Raw genomic sequence first — 21,392 nt, forward strand, 5'->3', positions numbered from 1 at the left:
TTTTCCAAGTCAGCTTCCTGGTCTTAAAGAATGACAGTGTAAATTAGCCTGCCTGTCTTGTGCAGAAGAGAAACTGAATCTCAGGGAGATCAGCTTTGGACTCATCAGCCACCTTAACAGTTATGGCCACCCAGATAAAAGACTACATTTCTCAGCCTCCATTGCAGCTAAGAATGGCCATGTGGCCAGGCTGTAGCCAATTAGACATGAGTGAAAGTAATGTCTGTAATTTTAAGGTTGTGCTCATACATGGCAGAGGTGTACCATCCTTTCCTGTTTTTCTCCTTCCTGCTGCCTAGCAAGCCATCTAGGACCACATAGCCATGGGCAACACCTTAGAAAGATGGAGCAACAACATAGAAAGAGGCAGGACCCTGAAATCTGGGCACATGACCTGGGAGCCACCATACCAGACCTGAACAGCTTATGCCTTTTAAATGAGAGTGAAGGAAAATAAACTATCTGACCACCTCACACCTATTAGGATGGCTAACTTCCAAAAAAAGAAAGAAAATAGCAAGAATTGGTGAGGTTGTGGAAAAATTGAAACCCTTGAGCTGTGTTGGTGGGAATGTACAATGGTTCACCTACTGTGGAAAATAGTAAGGCAGTTCCTCAAATGATTAAAAATAAAACTGCCACATGATCCAGCAATTCAATTTCTGGGGATATGCCCAAAGAATGGAAAGAAGGGTCTCAAGAGATAGCTGTACACCCATGTTCACAGCAGCATTACTGACAGTAGCTAAGACATGGAAGCAACCCAAGTGTTCATCTAGGGATGAACGGATAAGCAAAATATGGTATGTCCATACAGTAGAATATTACTCAGCCTTAAGAAGAAAGGAGATTTTGACATATGCTGCAACATGGATGAACCTTGAGGACATCACGCTAAGTGAGATGAGCCAGTCATACAAGGACAAATACTGTATGGTTCCACTTACATGAGGTACTAGAGTAGTCAAATTCCTAGAGACAGAAAGCAGAATGGTGGTTTCCAGGCACTGGAAGTGGGTGGGTAGGTGGGGAGTTTTTGTTTAATGGTACAGAGTTTCAGTTTTACAAAATGAACAAAATTACAGAGCTGGATGGTGGCACACGTTGTGAATGTATTTAATGAATGGCACACCTTAAAAAGGTTAAGATGGTAAACTTTATATTCTGTTATTTTACCCCAATAAAATTTTTTACAAAAGAAAATCACCTATCTTGATTAAGCCACTATTAGTTAAGGCATTTGCTAGAGCTGTTGAACTGTCTACATCCTCCTGACACGTATGAAATAGCCTAGGACTGAGTTTCCTCAGGAAGCCCTTCTTCCAGTTGGCTAGGACCCCTGGGGCTGCCTAATCACCAGACATTCCATTGTCCCAGGGCAACAAAGCTGTGACCTGCAGCCACCCCAGGGGCAGGTTTTCTTGGAATAAGAGCTGGGGAAGCTGCCTGGAGCAACCTGCTAGATTGCCACGAAGGGAAGGGGAGGAAGCACAGCAGATTCTCTGCCAGTGTAGACACCAGTAAACCTGTACCAGTTATTCAAATAGTCAAATACTTCCAGGTCTGTGGGTCAGCAGCCACTGCCCTGAGGCACCCCACCCCTTGAAGTTTCCCCCTCCCTGGCTATCCTAGACCCAGACCCACCAACTAAATGGGTAACATTTAGCACAAGAAGGGATTCCAGGATGTCATTCTTACCTCCAGCTACTCTGATTCAGCAAGCCATACCACTTGTGAAAGACTTTGAACATTATCCCTGGCTATAAGTTACCCGGTCTCAACTGACTGAAGGAAAAAAAAAACGGCTGGGTGAGGTGGCTCAAGTCTGCAATCCCAGCACTTTGGGAGGCTGAGGCAGGAGGAATGCCTGAGCTCAGGAGTTCACGACCAGCCTGGACAACACGGTGAAACCCCATCTCTACTAAAATACAAAAAAAAAAAAATTAGCCAGGTGTGGCAGTGTGCACCTGTAGTCCCAGCCACTCGGGAGGCTGAGGCAGGAGAACTGCTTGAACCTGGGAGGCAGAGGTTGCAGTGAGCCGAGATGGTGCCACTGCACTCCAGCCTGGGTGACAGAGCGAGACTCTGTCTGAAAACAAAACAAAACAAAAACCTAAACTAAACTCAGCGTTGAGGGTGACAAGAGTTCTGAAAGGCAGACTTGTCATTTAATTCCCACCTTCACCTCTCTCTTGCTGTCCTCCCCAAAGCTAGGAACACCCAGACCCTGCTGAGGCCCTCTCGTACCCATTCAGAATGTCCTGCAATCACACACAGAGATTATTGCACTCTTTTATTTACAGAAAACACAGATAAAGCATTTCAATTTCAATGTTCATTTAGCAAACTGATCCACTCTTTTTTTTTCTTTTTGGCACAAAGAAATATCACAGATGGACCCCGAGATCAATCAGAAGCTCATAAGATTCATCAGTCATCACTGGTCCAGGGGCGGCCACGAGACTCAGACAGACAGACAGCATCACCACAGACTGGAAACAGAAACAGGTCCACGTTCACCTCACAGTAAAAACCTGCCTCACCGACAGGCAAGGGCGGGCAGGAGGGGGCAGTTTCGCTGCTCTAAGGGGGGAAATGGGCGTCAGGGGCAGGAGGCAGGGATGGGGAAAGGATGGACACCATTCATAAATTAGAGACAAGTGGTCCTCTTGTTTGTATCCTCTTACCTTGAATAGTAAGACAGTGCAAAAACTAGATAGCCGACCACTCACCCATTCAAAAGCTTGAGAAGTCGCCTCGCGAGTGCCCGTGTGCGTGTGTGGATGTGTAACTGTGGTGCTTGTAAACATTGTCACCGTCTGCACAGAGACCCAACATCCATGTGTCTGAATGGGGTGGGGGGGGGGCGGGACCCCACTTCACGCGCCCTCTGCCCCAGTGATTCCCGTCCAAGACGTAGTGCAAATTTCAGAGACAAAAAAGGGGCAGAAGGGAGTGGGGTGAGCTGGGGGCAGGAAGGACACGAAGATGAGGTGGGAGAGGGAGGGGTTAATAAGGCAACAGTTAAAAACGGTCCATTTTATCAAAACCGACACCGTGCGCCTCCCGCCCCCACCCGCACCGCCCGGGTCACGAGAAGGGGCGGAAGTCCCGCTCCTCCACCAGGCTGACCGAGGGGTTCTTCAGCTCCTCCTCCGAGGCGGCGATCTTGTAGCCCAGCTGGGCCAGCACCTGCTGGCAGGCGTTCTGGGCAAAGGCCACGATGTCGTAGGAGAGGCGGAAGCGCCACTTCTCGGCCGTGGCCGCCGAGTTTCGCACGGTGCCGTATTTGTGCTTGCCCAGGGTGGGGTCGCCCCGCGTGTTGTTCTGGATCCAGCGGGCCACGTGGCTGTCCAGCGGGATGCCCAGGAACCCGTAGATCTCCTCGGTCTTCTTCATAGGGTTCCGAGCCAGGTCCTCGTAGCGCACCAACATGTACTTGCCCTTGAGCCACGGGGGCCGCATGAGGCCGGTGGACACGGAGTTGGAGAAGTCCTCGCACACCGTGGTCAGCTGCGTCACGTCCAGGTTGTAGGGTTTCCTCCCGGTGCCGTACCAGAGCCGCCAGAGCCGGTACGTGTCGCGGAAGGTCTCGCTGCGAGAAGCCAGAATGCCGCGGGGGTCTCGGACCAGCTGGATGACCTTGAGGTTTAATCGCGGGTCTTCCACCAGGGCGCGCAGGTCGTTCACCTCGGGCACGCGCACCGTCTTGATGGCCACGTGGCTGCGCTCGCGGCACGCCTCGGCCGCCACGGTCAGGTTGAGTAGCCCGCACTTGCGCACACAGTCCCCCTCCTCCAGGACCAGGTCGGCTGGCCCCGGAGGGTCGCACACAGGCCGGGAGCAGAGGACCCGGCTGGCCCCGCGGCGGAAGATCCTGTCGGTGGTGTGGTTGACCGGCGGCGGCTTGATGTAGTTCTCCAGGAAGTAGAGGTCGCAGTCGTAAAGGCTCCGCAGGAGGTCGCGGCTGGCGCCCAGCATGACCCGCCGGTCGGCCGGGCTCTTGCCCTGGGTGAAGCGGGGGATGAGCGTGTTCTGGACGTGGTAGAGGGGCTCAAACAGGTAGAAGACGTCCAGGTGCTGGTTGAAGAGCTGGCCCACGAAGGAGGAGCCGCTGCGCGTGGTGGCCAGGATGAGGATGTGGGTCTTGCGGGAGAGGTTGTAGGCGAAGGTGGGGCTCTCCTCGCACAGTCGCTCGGCCAGCCCGGCCTCTGCCAGCCCGGGGCAGGTGTGAAAGGACTTGGCGGTGAAGGTGCGGATGGCCGTGTACTGGATGGCAATGGAGGCCAGGGCAAGGAGGAGGACGGCCTTCCAGGAACATTGCATGGCTGGGCACCTTCATGGGGCTGCTTCTCCACGGGGTGAGGTCTGTGGGCAAAGGTGGCCAGCGGTCAGGTGCCCGCACTGGCTTGTCCCTTGGAAGAGCCGGTCTCCAGGAGGCCCAGGGAAAGGCCCGGCTCCTGTCCAGTGCTCACCACACACCCTGAAGACCTAAGCAGCTTCTACACTAGACTACCGTTCTCTGGGGGACTCCTGGGAGCTTTGGGGAGCTGAACAAACATTCCTTGCACCCCAGGATTTAACCTGCGGACAGCTGCGGAAGCCTCTTATCCTGAGCTCTGAGTTCCTTAGAGGGGCCTCACGGGGCAAGAGCCTGACTCCCCCTACTCCCGCACTGAGGAAATGACGAGGGCCTGCCTCAAACACTGCCCCTCCTCACTGCCAGCGTCTCCCACCCCCACGAACTGGCGCCCAGTTCTCCAGGTGGTCCTTTTTCCTCTGTCCTCTGCCCATCCCTAGGGGAAAGAAGAGTCCCTATCAGATGCCTCCATCTGACCCCAATCCCCTGAGCATGAAGGACCCCTGCAGACCATGGTCCGTGAGCTGCCAGCACAGCCAGGCAAGGTGGACAACTGTGTCAAGCCCCTTCCAACTCATGGATGCAGGTGACCACTTACTCCAGATGTAGACTTCTGGGGCTCGTGGAGTCTCTAAGAGTCTCTGGAGCAGAGACAGATGTCCAGGGTCTGCTGAGAGGCAACCCTTCCCAGCACCCAGGGTCTGTTCCTGGTCTCTAGGGACAAGGGTCCAGGCCATGGAGGTGACATAATCCCCACTGACACAGAGTGAACTGGCCTGCAAAGAAGATCTTAGGGAGTCAGGGGCCTCCACTCTTACCTCCTGTGTCCCCTCTGCCCACAGAAGGGGGACTGGGGAGGGACCATGGAGAAGCAGAAAGAGCGAATGGGGCTGCTGAGAGTCCGGGGCCAGGAGCCCACCTGAGCATCCTGTAGGCACCCTCTCTGGAGGCTGGCTCAGCTACCAGACCTGAGTGGGGGCTGGGGCTGCTCCTAGGGAGAACACAGGAGGGCTCAACCACTTACCAAAGAGGGACTGCTCCAAGCTGGGGAGTCCACAGCCACCAGCGTCTCCAGGCCCAGCTGGCAGTCCCAGCCAGTGCGGCAGCCCTGTGGCCAGCAGACTGCAAGAGACAGGGAGGGGAAGGGCTCAGAAGGTGGAGCTGGGGTCTCAGTGCCCCCTCCCCACTCCTTCCCTTCTGTGTCCTGTGCCTCACAGTCTGCCCCGAGGGCCAGGCAATAAGGGCTCTGCCTGCTCTACAGATCCATCCCTGACTCAGCGCCCCAACCAACCCAGTGCCATCTCTGATCCCCTGAGTGTGGCCCTCTGAGTCCTGGACTGTATCCCACTCCTGTCACTTTCCTCGCCCACCCCACCACATTCTTCTAATAAACCGCAGTCCCTCTGCTCACACCAGAACCCAGCAGCCAGGGAGACTGGCAGGGTTCTGCAATTTAAATCCATGAAATAATCCTAACCCTTTAAAATTCAACTTGTGCAGCGATTCCCCAGGAAGTGGGTTAGCAGAAGTCAGCAAGGGCAGGGGGGCTTACCCCGGCCTCCAGGTCGAAAGGGCGCCTCCGGGAATGCAGCTGGGGAGAAAGTCTTCTTCCAACCACACCGAAGTGACACCAGCTACCTGAAACTCAAAGCGAAAGTGGACCAGGGAGCATTCCTGACCTTGATGCACCTCATAGAGTCTGAATTAAAACGCCAAGATCGCCACATTATCTCAGTTAACATTTTTGCGCCAAGCCCCTTCCCTGCATCAGCTCGTGTCCTTCTAGCAAGAACCAGATGTGGAAGCCAATATCTGCCCACTTCACAGGCGAGAAAGCCAAGGCACAGAGGTAGAGGAACCGGCCTGAGCTCACAGGCCTGCTTTAACCCCCATCTGGTAGGTTCCCCAGAGTCCAGCTCTTTCCCTCTAAGGAGATTTGGCTTCCTGTTCCTCCAGCTTAAACATATTTGGCCTGCAAACATGCATGCCATTACTGGCCCCAGCCCATTTGTGAATCAGCATGACGGGGACTGGGCAGGCAGATGCTTCTGAGACTTACAGCATGTTCCTCCCCTTTGCTGTCTGGTCCTGTGGATCTGTTGGTTCACAGCTGATAGGGTGAACTCACGTGCTTTGTGAAGATTCTTCCCACACCCCACTATTTGACATGACTCCTTTGGGAGCGGGTGAGTGGGTCCTCTTTTCCCAAACCTGCAGTTCTGCCTGGCTCAGCTCACCCAACTTCTAGCACTGTGTTATTCCCTATAAGCACTCTCGGAGGTCAGGGTCCTCACTCCCACTGTTCAGATGGAGAAATCAAGTCGTGTTTTAAATATGAAATTTCACTTCTTTAGGAATCAGTACCAGATCACCAAGTAGCAGTCAAGAGGGAAAGGGGCAGTTTAGAGTCTTAGGAACTTCTCAACGTGATCAGAGAAAAACCACAATCCCGACCACACTGCATCCCACCCCGACCTCATCCCATAGTGGCAGAGGATGCTGGCCTCCATCATGGGGCTGGGCCAGGTATCCAGGGAGAAAGGCCCCTCTACTTTAAACCTGACTCCCCTGCAAGTGCAGGCCTGCTCTGCCCCAGTGCCCCATGGTGAATGTGAATGGCTTTCAAGAAACAGACAGGGAATGTCATCAATAATAGTGCCAGGTCATATTTTTAAGTCATTTAGGAGTCTGTTCTTTGGCTGCAGCATCATTTCATTTGGATACGCTTCCTTTGTATTTATTCACAGACATCTATCAGAACTCCTGTATGTGTCAGGCACTGTTCTAGATGCTATGGGTCAAATAATACCAAGGAAGGCAAGCACTTGCTGGGCATTCACAATGTTCCTCCCAGGCACATGCTTCTTTCACAGCCATCAGCTCGTCGCACCCTCATGCCAGCTCTATGAAGTTGATACTGTCACAACCCCATTTTACAGATAAGGAAGCTGAGGCCCTTCAAGGTTAGATAACTTCCCCAAGCTCACACCCATAATAAGGAGCCAGGATTCCAGCCCAGGCAACGTGCTAGGAAGTCCATGTTCAAATCCTTTTCCCTAATTCCACTCATATTACACCCTCCTTGGTCCTCATCAAGACAGGAAACAGAATCCTTAAGGAGTCTTCACTTAATTCTGGGGTTCCAATTCCAAAAGCAGAACTCACCCTAGGGTTTTATTTAAAGAGGAACATCTTGCCATCTTGCTGGGGAGGGGGCCGTTTAAGTTTCTTCCCCCAACTCTTCATCCACCCAGAGAAACTTAAGGCCAGGACTGGAAGCTGCTGCTTTGCTAATATATCAGAAGTCACTGAAGCAGCTGGATGTTATAAATCCCTAAGACGGCGAGACTGGGCCTCACAAGGTGCGGCCTGGACACCGAGGAGGGGCATGTGTTTGAAGGCCCAGCCACAGGCCATTCCCTTGTACCCCCGGGGAGGGCAAAGCCAGGGAATGGGAACGGGAAGATGGGGGAAGTCCAGCCCTCCTGGAAATTCCCCCGCTCTCCCAGCCTGGCAGAGCTGGGCCTGGGGCTGGCCAAGTGTCCTTGGTATGCTAAAGGCATCTGCCCTGGAAACCAGAGGCCCTGGGGCCAGGTCCTGTTGTTCCCAAGGAAGCCTTAGCCACTACAAAAGACTCCTCAATGCCCTCATCCTCCAAGCCAGACTGTGGCCCCCAGAGCCCATCCCTAGGCTTCTAGCAACCTCTGGCCTTGCCTCCCTCTACCTCTGCTTAGTAAAAATCCAAGCAAACCTTGGACACAGGAGACCACGATCTATCATTTCTGTTAGAAAGCAGGCAAGTTGGTGAGCTTTCACTCCCAGGAGAAAGCTCAGATTTCATTATCAGTGAACTTGAGATGAGGGCACAGACTGGGAGCAGTGAACAGCTCTATATTGGAAAACTGTAATTCACAGTAAGAGCTCACCCCCTGAACCATGCCTACCTGGATCTGTCACTCAGCAGGTGTGTGGGTGTGGGTGATTCACCAGCTGTCCCTGAGCCTCAGTTTCCCCATCCATAAAGTGGGCATAGCTACAGTAGTGCTGGTAAGAATTGAAGGTCTTAAAGCATTTAGTCAATGCCAGGCATATAGACCCAACCCAGCCTCTGACACCAGCCCTGCTGATCCCAGCTCAGCCACTTACTGGCTGAGAGATCTTGGCTAGCTTTCTTCACCTCTCTGGACCTCTATGTTCGCACATGCAAAAATGGGGATAATTATAACAAGGCTGTTGTGAGGACTAATTAGTGAGTACAGTGCCTGGCGCAGCGTAAGCACTCACTAAATGTCAATTAATATCATCATCACTAAATGTCTGGTTTGCTTTTTGTCTCAGGAAAGGGCCTAGAACAAATCATCCTGCAGCCCACGGGGTCTGGCTCTGCCCACCGCCCCTTCTTCCTGCAGCTCCTCTCCCGGCCTGGGAACTTCTTCCTGCTGAGCCACCGCAGTGGCTTTCCTGCTGCCCTCTAGTGACCACATCCTGCGGTGCAGCCTCGTAGTCCCGTCGTCGCTGCTGTATTCAGAATTCTGGGGCTGTTGGCTACAACCTGATGTGAGGATGCAGCCAGCGGGAGGTGATGTTGCAAGATGCAGTGAGGTGTGAGGATGGCACGCCCACCCGGGCTGCGGCCTCTGCTCCGTGTGCCCCCACCCTAGCCGCACCGGGAGAGCCCAGCGGCAACAGGCAGCCTCGCCTTCTCCCAGGGCCTCTCCCGCTCATCTCATGGTGCTCTGGCAGGGAAGGAGCACAGACCTGAATGTCACAGGCAGGACTGGCCCACATGGCCTCTGGATGGGTGACCTTGGACTCACCCCCTGGCCTCTCTGTGCCTCGGTTACACCATAGATCCAGTGATGACTGAAGGGCCTCCCAGTTCTAACCCTGGTGTTCTCTATAATCCCAGGAAGGCCCCAGACTTCATTCTCAGGGACAGTTGGGGCCACCCACACAGCAGACAGGGGGACCCTCCATTGGGAGTGGGAAAAACCCAGTCATCTTCCAGGAGGATTCTAGGGCTGGGCATTTCTGTCCCCCACCTCGGCCTGATCTGTGGCAGCGCCAGGGGGTGGCGGCCCTAGAACCTAGCGGTGCTGCCTTCTGCCAAGTTAGCCCCCACCTCTTGCTGTACAGAAATCCCATGAAACCCAGGGCTGAGGCCTTGTTTCACCTTTTCTGGGCCACAGACCCTTCGAACCACAATCCCTCCCCTTAGAAATGCCATTAGTGCCCACAATTTTACACACACAATTGAGAAGTTTCCCGAACCTCTTAAAGCCCACGCTTGGGCACCCCACCCTTTCCTAGAAGCTTAACCCCTTCATTATTAACATGTCCAGGGAATTGTCTTTCCAACCGACTATATCAGAGAAGCCTCCTCAGACATGAACATACTGATAGAAACAGTCACCCAGCATATATAAGTTTCAAAAGCTAGAGCCAGAAAACATGTGTGTAATAGTACACCACCTTTTCAGATTTAAGGAGGTGGACATGTATATTTGTATATATGCATAAACAATCACTGAAAGAGCTTGCTCTGAGCTAGTAACGGGAGATGTCCCAGAGGGAGGGGGCCTCGAGGAGACTAGGGTGGGAGGAGACACCGTTTACACTGAGCTTTTTGATTCAGTTTGAGTTTATTAATTTTGGGGGACACAGTGAAGCCACTCCATGTAGGAAGTAGAGGGGTGATTGATGACAGGGTGCGGTACTGAAAATCAGCCCTGGCATCTCACTGTGCCTCCCACCCTCCCCCCCAGGCACTGCCAGCCAGCTCTCCCCACCCCCATTTCCAAGGCACCAGGGTCAAAGGCACTGCTTTTCCGCCAGAAATGGGCTTTGTCTGCTCAGGTGGGCCACTAAGGACAGTAGGCAGCTGGGGACTGCTGAGATACAGGGACGGAGCTGAAATAAAGCTGGATTTCAGAGGGGGCCTGTGGCTATGGGAGCAGCTGAGCCCTGGGATGGGGAAATGACTCTTCTCCCAGACATTTCTCCCTAAAAAACTACTGTGAAGCCCTGGGGGATGAAGAAGCAGCACAGTGAGGGCAGGGCAAGAACCTGAACATCGTCTTTCCGGATAAACTCAGGAGCCATGATGAATGGGGTCCCAAGGCTCTGGGGTCCCAAGAACTGGAGCAAGGGACAACGGAATGGGACAGGGAGGGAGTAGCTGGCAAACAGGCCTCTAGGATGGAGACTGCAGAGGGGAAATGCTTACTCCCTGGCTCTGACATAGCCAGCACTAATCCCCCATGAATGTTTGTTTAGTTAAGTCTAAAATGCATAAAACAGCAAGGTGTTTTTCTTCCTAAGGAAAATGAGGTGATGAAAATGAGGCGAGGCAAGGGGAAAACAAGGGTTTAAGAGTCTGAAACAACCAGAGGCCAAGTCAGTGTACAAGAGTCACACCATGTGTGGGCTACTGAGCTAGCCAATAGGAAAAGGGAAATATTTCATTTACTTGTTTCACAGGACCCCTGAGATAAAGATTAAAGCATCCACTCAAGAGATGTCCAGCTATTCCTGACACTGAATCCAGTGCAAGATTTCTCCCAAGGGAGCTCTTACAGAGCTCCGTGCGTGTGTCACCATGAACTCGTCCTCAAGACTTTGTACCTAAGAAATCCAAAGAGGAGTTTCATGGGACAGTGTCCTAGAGCATCTTTCCATGTGGGCAGTATGCCAACACACAATCCAACCAGTGCAACCTTCCAGGGGGGTGAGCTGCTGGGGTCCAGACTCAGCCTCTGTGGTCTAGGTCAGCCCAGGGGACCCCTTCTCTTTGGGGTCATGCCCACCTCAACTTGAAACACTGTGAGGTCTATGGACCCTCTCTCCAGAACCTGGACCACCACAAACATGGTACTTGCGAACAATCCCTAGAATCCCTGGGCCCCACAGGCAGAACCACTACATTTTCTGAGCACCTCCAGTAGGGACAAGCTCTCACAGTCATGGTTTCCAAGACAAGCACCTGGAGAGCAATTGGTCTACCGATTTTTCACCATCAGCAGGGCTGCCCAGCTGCCTCTTATGAGCTCTGGTGTCTCCAGGGCAGAGCACTCCAATGTCCACATGATACCCATGGATGTCTCAAGCCTCCTGGAGAAGGTACCCACAAGCATTCAGGGAGGCAGTCGGAGGAGTAGTTAGGCACCCCAGCTGTGGGGCCACAGAGGCCTGGATTTGAATCCAACTGCTGTTGCCTTATAGCTATGAGGCCTTGCGTGAGGCTCTTCACCTCTATAGGCCTCACTTGTCCTTATGTAGGAAATGGGAGAAACAATCACAGAATCTTTCTAATATTTGGGCAGTGAGACAGAAGGCCGATGGATGCCCACAGCTTAACACAGTGCTAGGCACAGAGCAAATGCTTATTAAGAGCCATGACCATGATTTTTATGGACTACTAAATGCACAAAGGGGCACCATTGGCCTGGAAATGTTTTTAAAAGTTAAAACACATGCCATAGCCTGCTCCACTGAAGCGCCAGCAGCCTGCGTGGTTGGAGACCCTGACTGTTGTGGCTGCAGAGACCTTGTCTGGGGTAAGGAAGGCACCTCACATCCTGCCGTGGAGGGTGGGAGTAGGAGGGGGGTGGTCCCAGGCCCGACCTGAGGGGAAAGTTTTCCCCAGCAGTGGGGAGAGTGACTGACCTCCTGGCCACAACACAAGGCCCCAGTGTGCCCAGCTCCTCTTGGGGAGGGATGAGTCAGAAGGTCCCGGTTCCCTGTCTCAGGCCAGTCCTGGTACAGCCTGGCCTGCGGTAGGCGGGACTCTACAGCCCCGACACTGGGCGGAAAAGCCCCGGTTTCCTGTCCCCCGCCCCACCGAGAAGCCACAGCCAGAGTTGGAATAGTACCGAGGCCCCACCCCCTGGACACCGGGGCTCCGGCCCATCCTCCCAGCTTCAAGGATGGGAAACATCAACAGGAGCTGGAACTCAGGCAGCTGCTGCCGGCCAGGCTGGGAGAGGGGCCCGCCTGTCTCTGGATCCAGGAGTCTCCAGCCTGGGCCACCTGCACATTAAGCCTGGCTGGCCCCGTGGGGACGAGGACTGCGGGTGGAGAATGAATAGGACCCAGAGCCTTGAGACTGTCACATGGGATGGAGGAGGCTGCCGACGTGGACACTCAGAGATGATCACAGACCTGGCTTCTGTCAGGGGATGCATCCCACAGGCCAGGGGCTACTGCCACCTTTCACAGACAAGGAGCAGCGAGGCTCAGCAAGTGTGGGAACTTGTTCAAGCACGCACAGCTAGTCTGTGGTGGCGCTAGGATTCAGACTCGGCTCTAAAGAATCCCAAGCCCTGGCCCTAATCACAGAGCTGGAACCCCCAGGCCACACCCAAGAGCATCACCCAGCTAGAGGGAGGGAGAGGGAGCACCGGGGCCAAGGTTGCCACCGGGGTCCCAGGACACATTGGTGCCGATCTCGATCACAGCATTCACCCCCGACCCAGATATTGGTGCATCTGATACCTACTGGCCATCCCCCAGGGTCAGGTCCCTAGGGCATCCACTGGTGGGGCTTGAGGGCTGCCAATGCTGCCCTTCCTGGTTGGTTCCCCTGGCATACCAATAGGTGTGTGCCATCTCACCGCTTCCCAGAGGGTTTTCCCTCCCCAGCTGAATGACAAGAATGAAAATGATCCCAAGTGGGTGTGGACATGGGACTGCTGCACCTGATGGGCAGAAGTCCAAACACACTGTGCTCCCCACGCAGTGACTCCGGGTCTGGGCTAGCCAAGCAGTGAGAACTTTGAGTGGTTTTATGACCAGGGAGCCCAGGAATGCCCAAATCCTATGCCACCAAAAAGACACTAAAGAATGTCTTTATTACCATCTGGCCTGAAACAGTCTGGAATGGGGCATCGGGTTTGGGCTCTCTGCCCAGTTGAGGCTTCCCTGCTCTAAGCCCAAAGCTTATCACCAGCCCACAGCTGGTCCCAAGGATGCCCCTGGGCCAGGATGCCAGTGAGACTCACCCTGTCACCCCTCTTCTGCTGGGTGAAGAGCATTAGGAGGGGCCACAGCTCCATCCACCGGGCATATGGCCAACCAGATGAGTGTCTCTGCCTGCCATCAACAGGGACCTCCATTGTAGAACACAATGGCGGCTGCTCATATACAGTGGCGGCCTAGCACCATGGTATGACCCTTTCACGCCTCACCTCATTGAATCCTCTCCACATGCCTAGGGGTAAGAACTACAGCTGAATCAATTTCACAGGTGAGGGACTGAGGCTCAGAGAGGTTAAGAGATTTGTTCATGCAACTCAGAAGTGGCAGGAAGAGAACGAACGGATTTCAGGCTGTGGGGTTTGTATGTGAGGTTCATATGCGAGTGAGGTCCTCACCTCTCCAAAGCTTTCCCTACAGGCTTCCCTTCCATCCCCACTCTGACCTCCTAAAATGTCCAAATTACTCCATTCAGCTTTGTTGACCCTTTTTGTGTGTCTTAAATGGCTAGGAGCAGCATAACAGCATAAACAGAGGGTGAAACCCAGACCTTGAGTCCTGGGCAGCCTTAACACTTTCTGATTCTCAGGTACTCAGGTGAAGGGAGGTCACACTCCTCTCCCAGGGCAGGAGAGGGGCTTAAATGGCATCTGGCATATAAAGCTGTTAGCATAGTGACTGGCACACAGTAATCTCTCAATCAGTGGTACCTTCAGAATGTCTGCAGCAGGCTTGTCTGTCTGTTTCACCTGCCCTGCAGAATCCTTGAAGGACAGCACCAGCCCCCCTCCATCTCCTCCCCTAGCTCTATCCTATCCCTCCTCCCCAAGTGCCCAGCTTGGGGCCCCCCACACACTGCAGGGACTCAGTGAGTCCTAAACAACTCACTGACACTGGCAGAAACTTGGGAGAAAAGAAGCCACGCCTTCTTCCCCATCCCTGAGAAGGAGACAGCATTCCTGACAATTCCCAGCCCACCGCCTTCCAGCTCTAATCAAGGAGCAAACACAAAGAGGGAATCTCTAAACATTTAGAAAACGCGGGAACCCTGTGCCCCCATGCGGCACCGTGGGGATTTATAAAGAACAAATCATGCCTGACAAACTTGATAGCTTTCTTGATAGAATTACAAGACGGGTAGATGAAGGAAACGCAGGCAGGGTAATATATCTTGATTTTTAGCAAAGCATTTGATACAGCTCCTCAAGTAATCTTACAAAATTAATTCAAACAGACTTGGCCCTAAGCACTTGTCATGGGGCATAATAGCAGGAGGGGGTAGGTCCCAAGGGCCCCGGGTGGAGAAGGCAAGCCCAGAGGAAGGGGCTGGAGGGCCGCAAGTCTGGGAGTGGGGGCAGGGCTGCCAAGCCTCAGCATTGGGTCAGATCTTATCTAACATCTTCATTAATGATCCTGAGAGAGGGAGTAAACAGTCCGTTAATGAAATTTGCAGAGGATATTAAATTGGAAGGTGTTGTGAACACCAATGAGGACAGCAAAACAGTCCAGAGAGATCTGCCGGGGGTAGAACCTTGGCAGGAACCGGAGAGCTGGCAAGGGGTGTCCATGGGGGTGCCGGCAGCAGCTGGGGCTGCTTGGAGAGCCAGCAAGAAGGGAAGGGCATCCCCAGGGCTGGTGTGTAGCTGAGAGAGGCTACGACTAGCTTGGGCTCTGGCCATACAAGCAAACCCCAGAAATCTGTTTTCCCATCTGTGAAATAGAAGGGTCGGCAGCTAAAGAGCAGGCTTTGCAGCTCTGACAGCTGCTTGTGATGGGCATGGGATGTCTTTAAGGAGCCTGGAGCTGAAGCCCATCTTACAGGAGGGGAGGAGGGAGCCCTGCCAAGGAGCAGGGAACCTGAGGGCCATGGAGGGGAGGGCTGCAGTGAGAGAGAAGGGCCGGTAAGGCAGACCGGCTAAGGCATCAGTGGCACTCAGAATCTCCCCTAGCTGCACTCCTCAGTGCTGCTGAGGCAGGCACTGGGGCGGGGAGCCCCTCACCCTGCCCCAGCAGGCAGGACAATAACAGATCAGCAGCTGCTCAGGCTGGAGCCCCAAGCCTGTCCAGACTCTCAGGGCATGCTGGGAACAATTGAGCGCTAGAGGTTCTAACTTGGGGTTAGGAGAGTGTGCAGGATCTGTTACCTTTCTGAAGAGCTCCCTGTCCCTCTCTGGCTGATCAAGAGGGAGATAGATGCTTCTGCAGCCAGATGAACCAGCCTCTCTAGGATCAGGGACAGTGGCCTGCCCCACCCCAACCCCTTCACTCTGTCACAGAGGGCCACCATCTCTGCCTGGACCTCTTCTGCTCCTCTCCATCTGCCTCAACCCCTAGGGGCTCCAGGGCTGACCCCTCCCTTTAGCGGGAAGGCTGAGGCAGGAAGCTGCCTGTCCATCTGGATTTACTCCCACAAGGCTACTAGACAGGTAGGGTCTGAACAAAAGCCAGGGCTGCCTAGCACTGTGCCAGGCCCTCAGGAACCTGAAACAAATGCTCCGTAGAAAAAAATGGCTGGCTGCTTCCCAGCGGGGGGTGTGCCGGGGCCGCTGGGGAGAGGCTGTTTCAAAGCAGGAGGCCAGCCCAGCAAGATGTCAGGACCACCTGCTGGGACCTAGGGTAAGGATCTAGGTGAGCATGCTTGGGGAGTTTCTTCCAATGTCCTGACTTAATTCCTAGGAATGATGCTTTGGAACACTTACTATGGCACCATTCTAAGTGTGTCTCATATATTACTGCATTTGACCTTCACAACAATGCTATCAGGTCGGTGTTATTTTCTCCATTTACAGAGGGGAAAACTGAGGCAGGGAGAGGTAGCCATGAGCCCGGGCACCTAGTCAGAAGGTCCGTGGGAGAAGCAGCAGCCTGCCAAGAGTCACAGCAGCAGCTGAGCGGCATCCAATGGCAGGACCCCAGTGGGTGGGGAGAGACAGCCCCTCCGACAGGGAGGCCAGAGCCTTGCCCACCCCTCACAGTCCCCACTGAATGGAGTTGGTCCAAGTCCCGCCACACTTGTGGAGCCTGGTTTTACTATATGTTTCCCTTCTCCCCCACCACAGCCGCTACACCGAGTCCTCTGAACAAGTCTGTTTCCATGGAAACCATACAGTGACTCAGGGCTTCGGGACCTTCTCTGAACCAGATTATGAATATCAAATGCTCCCTCCCCACACCAATGCAGAGTGGAGTTGGGAAAGTAAAGAGAGATCCACAGCGGGCAAGGGAGGGAGACAGAGGGGTAGGCAAGGGGAATCTAGTAGGGCATGAACCTGGCCCCCAGGGAGGGCCTGGCACTTGAGCCCCTCCTGCAGACTCAGTGGAACACAGAGGTACTCCTCCTCCGATGCGGCCTGACACACACCCCTCTATCAGTGCCGTCAGCACCACCCTTGCCCAGGAGCTAGGGCCCTGTCGGCAACGGTTGGGGAAAGAGTGGTCAGGGGGATACATCCCTCTCCCAGCAGGGGCCTGTGACTCACAGAGATGGCTCAGGGGCCAGGACAGAGGGAAGCTTGACTTTGGATGTTGGGGAGGAAACCCCTGGCCAAAAGCATTGCAACTACTCAGCAAAGAGGGAGATTTGGATTTTAGGGAAAATGTGTTTCTGCTTTGAGATGGGGAAGCCGGGTGTTGAGTGAAGGGGGCTGGGGGTGGCACCTGGCCATGATTTTGAAGACCCAGCAGAGTTTGGGGGATGATTAGCAGAGACTTGCTCTCCCTGGTGCCCCTCCCCTCCCCACCCCATCACTGTGAAGCATCCTGGCCTAGGGCTGCTCACCGCCAGGATGAGGGACTGGCAACAGGAAAATCAAAGGTGCCATGCCAGGCTCCTGGCCTTCTGCAGGGGTTCAAGGCTCAAGGGCAAATCCACCCATTCCTTTCCCCAGCAGCTCCCTAAAGACCCGGTAGGGAGGGGAATTGAATAGGTTGGAAGCCTGATACCTCCCTGGTGAATGTGATGTGTGAGTCATGACGGTGAAAGCACTTTGAAAAAGAAACAGGGTCATCATGATGCCTGGAAGTGTCCCCACTGCTGAGGACAGGAGCCTGGGAACTGCCTGCCCAGGTAAGGTCTCTGCCTGAGACAGCAGGCTCCACCGCAAGGGGCTGAGGAACCTCTGGAGGTAGACACCTGGCCCACTCGTTCCCACCTGCTTGCCTCTGACGTCCCTGTGCTGGTCAAAGCAGCTTCCTCCCAGCCAGGGTGCCTGACTCCTGCGCCCAAGCCTGCCCCCAGCTCCTCCCACCCCTCCAGAAGATGCTGGACTGAATTTCTGTCCTTGACTGGACAGCCACCTCCCCTGCCCCAGCCTCCAGCTCCCTGTCAATGGCCCAAGCCCGTCTTCGGGCACCTGGACCCTAGGAGTGGCCCTTCCTAGGGAGTCCGCTGCCGAAGAGCAGTTTTAAGTCCACCAAGAGGAAGCCGGCCCCAGAGCTGAGGAAGGCAGTCCTGTGAAAGGGCAGGCCCGGGGTGGGGGAGGGGGCACACCTGAAATCAGGCCAAGGTGCCACTCCAGGACGACCCCCGGGTCTTACCTTCCTCAGGCAGCCTGGCCTTTTAACGCCCAGCATCCCAGCTAGGGTTACTCTGGGCTGTTACCGCGAAAGCCAGCACTGGGTCCCTGGAGCCTGGGAGGGGCTGATCCCCGGGTCCTACCCAGAGAAGAGCGGGAGGGTTGTTCCGGCTTTCCGTGGTGGGCTCTGCACCATCCGGCGGCTCCGGCCCCACAGGGGCCCAGCTCATCGCAGCGGTCTGGGTGCGGAGGCCGGGCCAGGGCTGGGAGCAGGAAGCAGGGAGCGGCGCCCCCGCCTCCGGGTGCAGCTGGGTTTGGAAAGTTGGTGCGGGCGCGGGGACCTCAGGGTCTCAAGGCGCCTCCGCAGACCCGAGCCAGGCGGGTCGTGGGACGGTGAGCCCGGAGCAGCCCCCGAGTGCGCTCCGCAGCGGAGGGGAGCCAAGCGCCTCGGGGGCCACCGCGCGTTTCAAGTTTGCTGCCCTCCTCGAATGGGGGCAGGGAGGGCTGAGGTGATCGCGGCGCTCACCGGCCACCAGCCCCGGCAGCCCCTTCCTGCGCCCAACACGCCGCCGTTCCTCGCCGCCGCCACCCCTCCGCTCACCGCCGGTAGCTGCTGTCCCCGAGCGGAGGGGCGTCTCCCACCGCGCCCGCGCCCCTCCCGGCTGCTGCGGCGGAGTGTCCGCTCCCGCCCGCCCCGGAGCCCGCGGGGCCCGGCCAATACCTGGTCGGGGGCGCGCCGGGAGCAGCTGCAGCGCCCAGCGCCGGCTCCATCCTCGGGTCTGGAGTCAGGGTCGCCGGGGGCCCGCGGGTGGCGGCGGCGGCAGCAGCCGCGGCGGCATCCTCCGCCTCCCGCGCCCTCCTCCTCGGCCTCCCTCCTCCCTCCTCTTCCTCCGACTCCGCGCGCGCCTCACGGGCCCCTCTTCATGGCCCGGGGGCGCGAGCCCGGGGCGGCTCGAGCAGCTGAGTGCGTTCTCTCCGGCCGGACGCGGGACCCGGGGCCGGGGCTCAGGGACCCGAGAGATGCCGGGACAGGGGCCGGGACCCGGAGCGCCGCAGCCCCGGGCGCCGGAGGAGAGCAGCAGCCGCAGGCACCAGAGCCTCTCGGAGCGCCCGCCCGCGTCCCCGAGCCAAGAGCAGCGGCGGCAGCGGCGGCTACAGCGCCGAGCGAGCGGCAAGCGCTGCGGTCCCGGCTCCACCCCCGAGCCGCCCGCCCCTTCTCCTCCCCACCCCTTCGGCGCGCGCCTTCCCGCCCCCCGCGCCGCCCCAGCCGCGAGAGCCCTAGACACCCACTCCGCAGCCAGGCTCCGGAGCCCGCCCCCACCCACCCGCCGGGGGCAGCCACGCCCACCACCCGGACTTCGGGCGGCCGGCGGGCAAGGGCACCGGCTGTCTCTGGCACCTCTCCGCGTAGCCTCGCTTTCCCTTACCCCCGAGGGCGCTGCTGGCCGGGCCGCCAAAGCCTTTCGCCCCCCCAGCGCCCCTCGCCGCGGAAGTCCTGCTGGAGTCCCAGCCTGGCCCCTGGCCCAGCTGTCCTTTACCTCTTGCCCAGCCAGCGGCACAGAGGGACTTCAGAACCCAGAAATGAAGCCAACCATCTCTGTGTGCAATACCCTGACACACACCCCTAGCCTTTCCTCCTTCCCCGCCCCTCTGCTTCTCAAGTGTGGGGATGAATCATTTGTCCCCGCTGCAGTTGTCCCTCTTGGGCAGGGTCAGGGTGTGTCTTAATGGGACCTTAGAGTGGGTTTGCTGGCTGACCGTCTTCTAGGCCGCTCCTCCACACTGCCCACCTTCTTCCTACCAGACTGCCCCTGGCTTTCTAGGTGGCAATCTGGAGCCACCACTACTTTTATGGGTGAGGGATGGGGACAGAGCTGGCCAGCCGAGCACCTTGGTCCTTTATCCTCTGCACAAATATTGACTGAGCATCTTCCACAGGCCTGGCCTTCATGGGCACCAGGGACTGGTTGATGGACCTCTCAGAGTGGAGTGGAGTGGAGGAGAAGCAGGGTGCATGAGCAGAGCAATATCATGTGATCAGTGGCCCCTGGGCTGGAGAGGACAGCCAGGAGTCCCAGCTCTGCCACCACATCTGACATGACTGAGGCTGCCCACCCCAGTGGCCTGTTTCCTCATCTGGAGACTAAGAAGGTGCTTCGTCTGGCTGAACCTCTGATGCTCCTCAGTTCTGACCAAATGGTTATTTCTGAAGCAGAGGAACAGTCAGCCTTCATCTCCACCCGGAATCTCTGATTCCCGACTATAGCTCTCCATCACTCCTGGACTGGGGCGCAGAGAGCAGTGGATGGCTTGAAAACTCCAGGCATTCTGGGAAAGCCTGGTCCCCGATGTATGGGCAAGCAGCTGCTGCCTCCATCCCACACAGTGAAGCACAGCAGAATGGTTAGCACAGCAGTTTCCTGGGTCAGAGGAACCTGCTGTGTGTTTGCTGGGTGACTTTGTGTGAGTGATCAGCCTCTCTGCGGCTCAGTTTCCTCATCCAGAAGACAGAGGTACTGATCCTCACCCTGTAGGGGTGCTGTGAACACTGGATGGTAATGTGTGTAGAGCACTCAGCAGTGTCTGGCAAGGGGGTGAGTACTTAATAATTGCACATTGTTGCGTTCAGGGTAGCCAGGAACAAACATTCACTCACTCGCCAAGAGGAGAACATGACAGCTGCACTTCCCTGGAGGACTGGGCTCTCGGGTCATCAAGAAAGTCTCCCTCTCTCCACCCAGAGCAGATGGTATGAAGGCCCTTGCCCCAAGGGTCCCACTAGACCAAATGGTCATTTATCTTGGTCACAATTGCAAACTCATAACTATAAACTCCTCTCCCCCATCTCCACCCCCATCAAGCTGGAGGGGCTAACAGCACCTTCCAGTGCGCATTCCTGTAGCCACAGCACCTGGGATGGCAGAGTCAGTCCTCAGTCCTGACTCCAAGGCTACCAAGTCTGTTTCTCCACCTGCCTTCCCCCTCCCCACCCCCGCCCAGGGAGTGGCAGCATACTGAGATGCCTAACAAGAGTGGTGCTGACCTTCCAAAAGCTAAGACTTCATGTTTCCAAATCGTGACTGTCCCTCTATAAAAAACCGAGCTCTAATAGCCTTGGGCTGAGCCATCAGAACCTTCCTTTTCACCCAGAGCTAATCCCTCCCCAAGTTTTCAGGCTGACGAGAATAGTCAGGGTTTAGAGAAAGCTTTCTCTATCTTGCATTACCAGATCCAGCGCCTCATTTTTCAAATTCTGGTGTATTTCGGGTAGAGAGGAGGGAAAAGTACATCTGGCTGACATGAAAAGATTGGTGTGGTTGTAATGTAAAGACAGAGTGGAATTTGGGAAATTTTTGAAGAACATTTAAACTCTAAAAATAGACAAAAGATCCGCTCTCAGAAACACTAGGATTCTGTCTCCAGTTTCCTGGAATCCCCCACTTGACAAACATGGGTGTTTTAGGAGCGCCTATGGTGTGGATTGCACTGTGACAGGTGCCGTGGGGAAAAGGGGGAGGGGGAAACAGAAGCAAAGGGCTTGTGCT

At 55.6% G+C, this 21,392-nt stretch overlaps 1 protein-coding gene across 4 annotated transcripts; it reads right to left on the minus strand.

Moving 5' to 3' along the window:
* Positions 1-2,278: 2,278 nt before the first annotated feature.
* CHST1 (carbohydrate sulfotransferase 1) lies at positions 2,279-19,014 on the minus strand. Of its 4 annotated transcripts, none has more exons than XM_034932444.4 (4): positions 18,569-19,014; positions 5,913-5,998; positions 5,385-5,482; positions 2,279-4,368 (listed from the first exon to the last, which is right to left on the minus strand). In XM_034932444.4, exon 4 carries the CDS (start codon positions 4,324-4,326, stop codon positions 3,091-3,093), a length of 1,236 nt encoding a protein of 411 aa, XP_034788335.1. In that variant the 5' UTR covers positions 4,327-4,368; positions 5,385-5,482; positions 5,913-5,998; positions 18,569-19,014; the 3' UTR covers positions 2,279-3,090. The 4 variants fall into 4 exon arrangements, with proteins under 4 accessions (XP_034788335.1, XP_034788336.1, XP_034788338.1 ...); XM_034932445.3 differs by having other exon boundaries at positions 5,913-6,004; positions 18,569-18,994; XM_034932447.3 differs by lacking the exon at positions 18,569-19,014 and adding an exon at positions 17,870-17,892.
* Between the last annotated feature and the right edge of the window lie 2,378 nt (positions 19,015-21,392).

This window comes from Pan paniscus, chromosome 9, assembly GCF_029289425.2.
Source record: "Pan paniscus chromosome 9, NHGRI_mPanPan1-v2.0_pri, whole genome shotgun sequence".
NCBI classification, from domain to species: domain Eukaryota; kingdom Metazoa; phylum Chordata; class Mammalia; order Primates; family Hominidae; genus Pan; species Pan paniscus.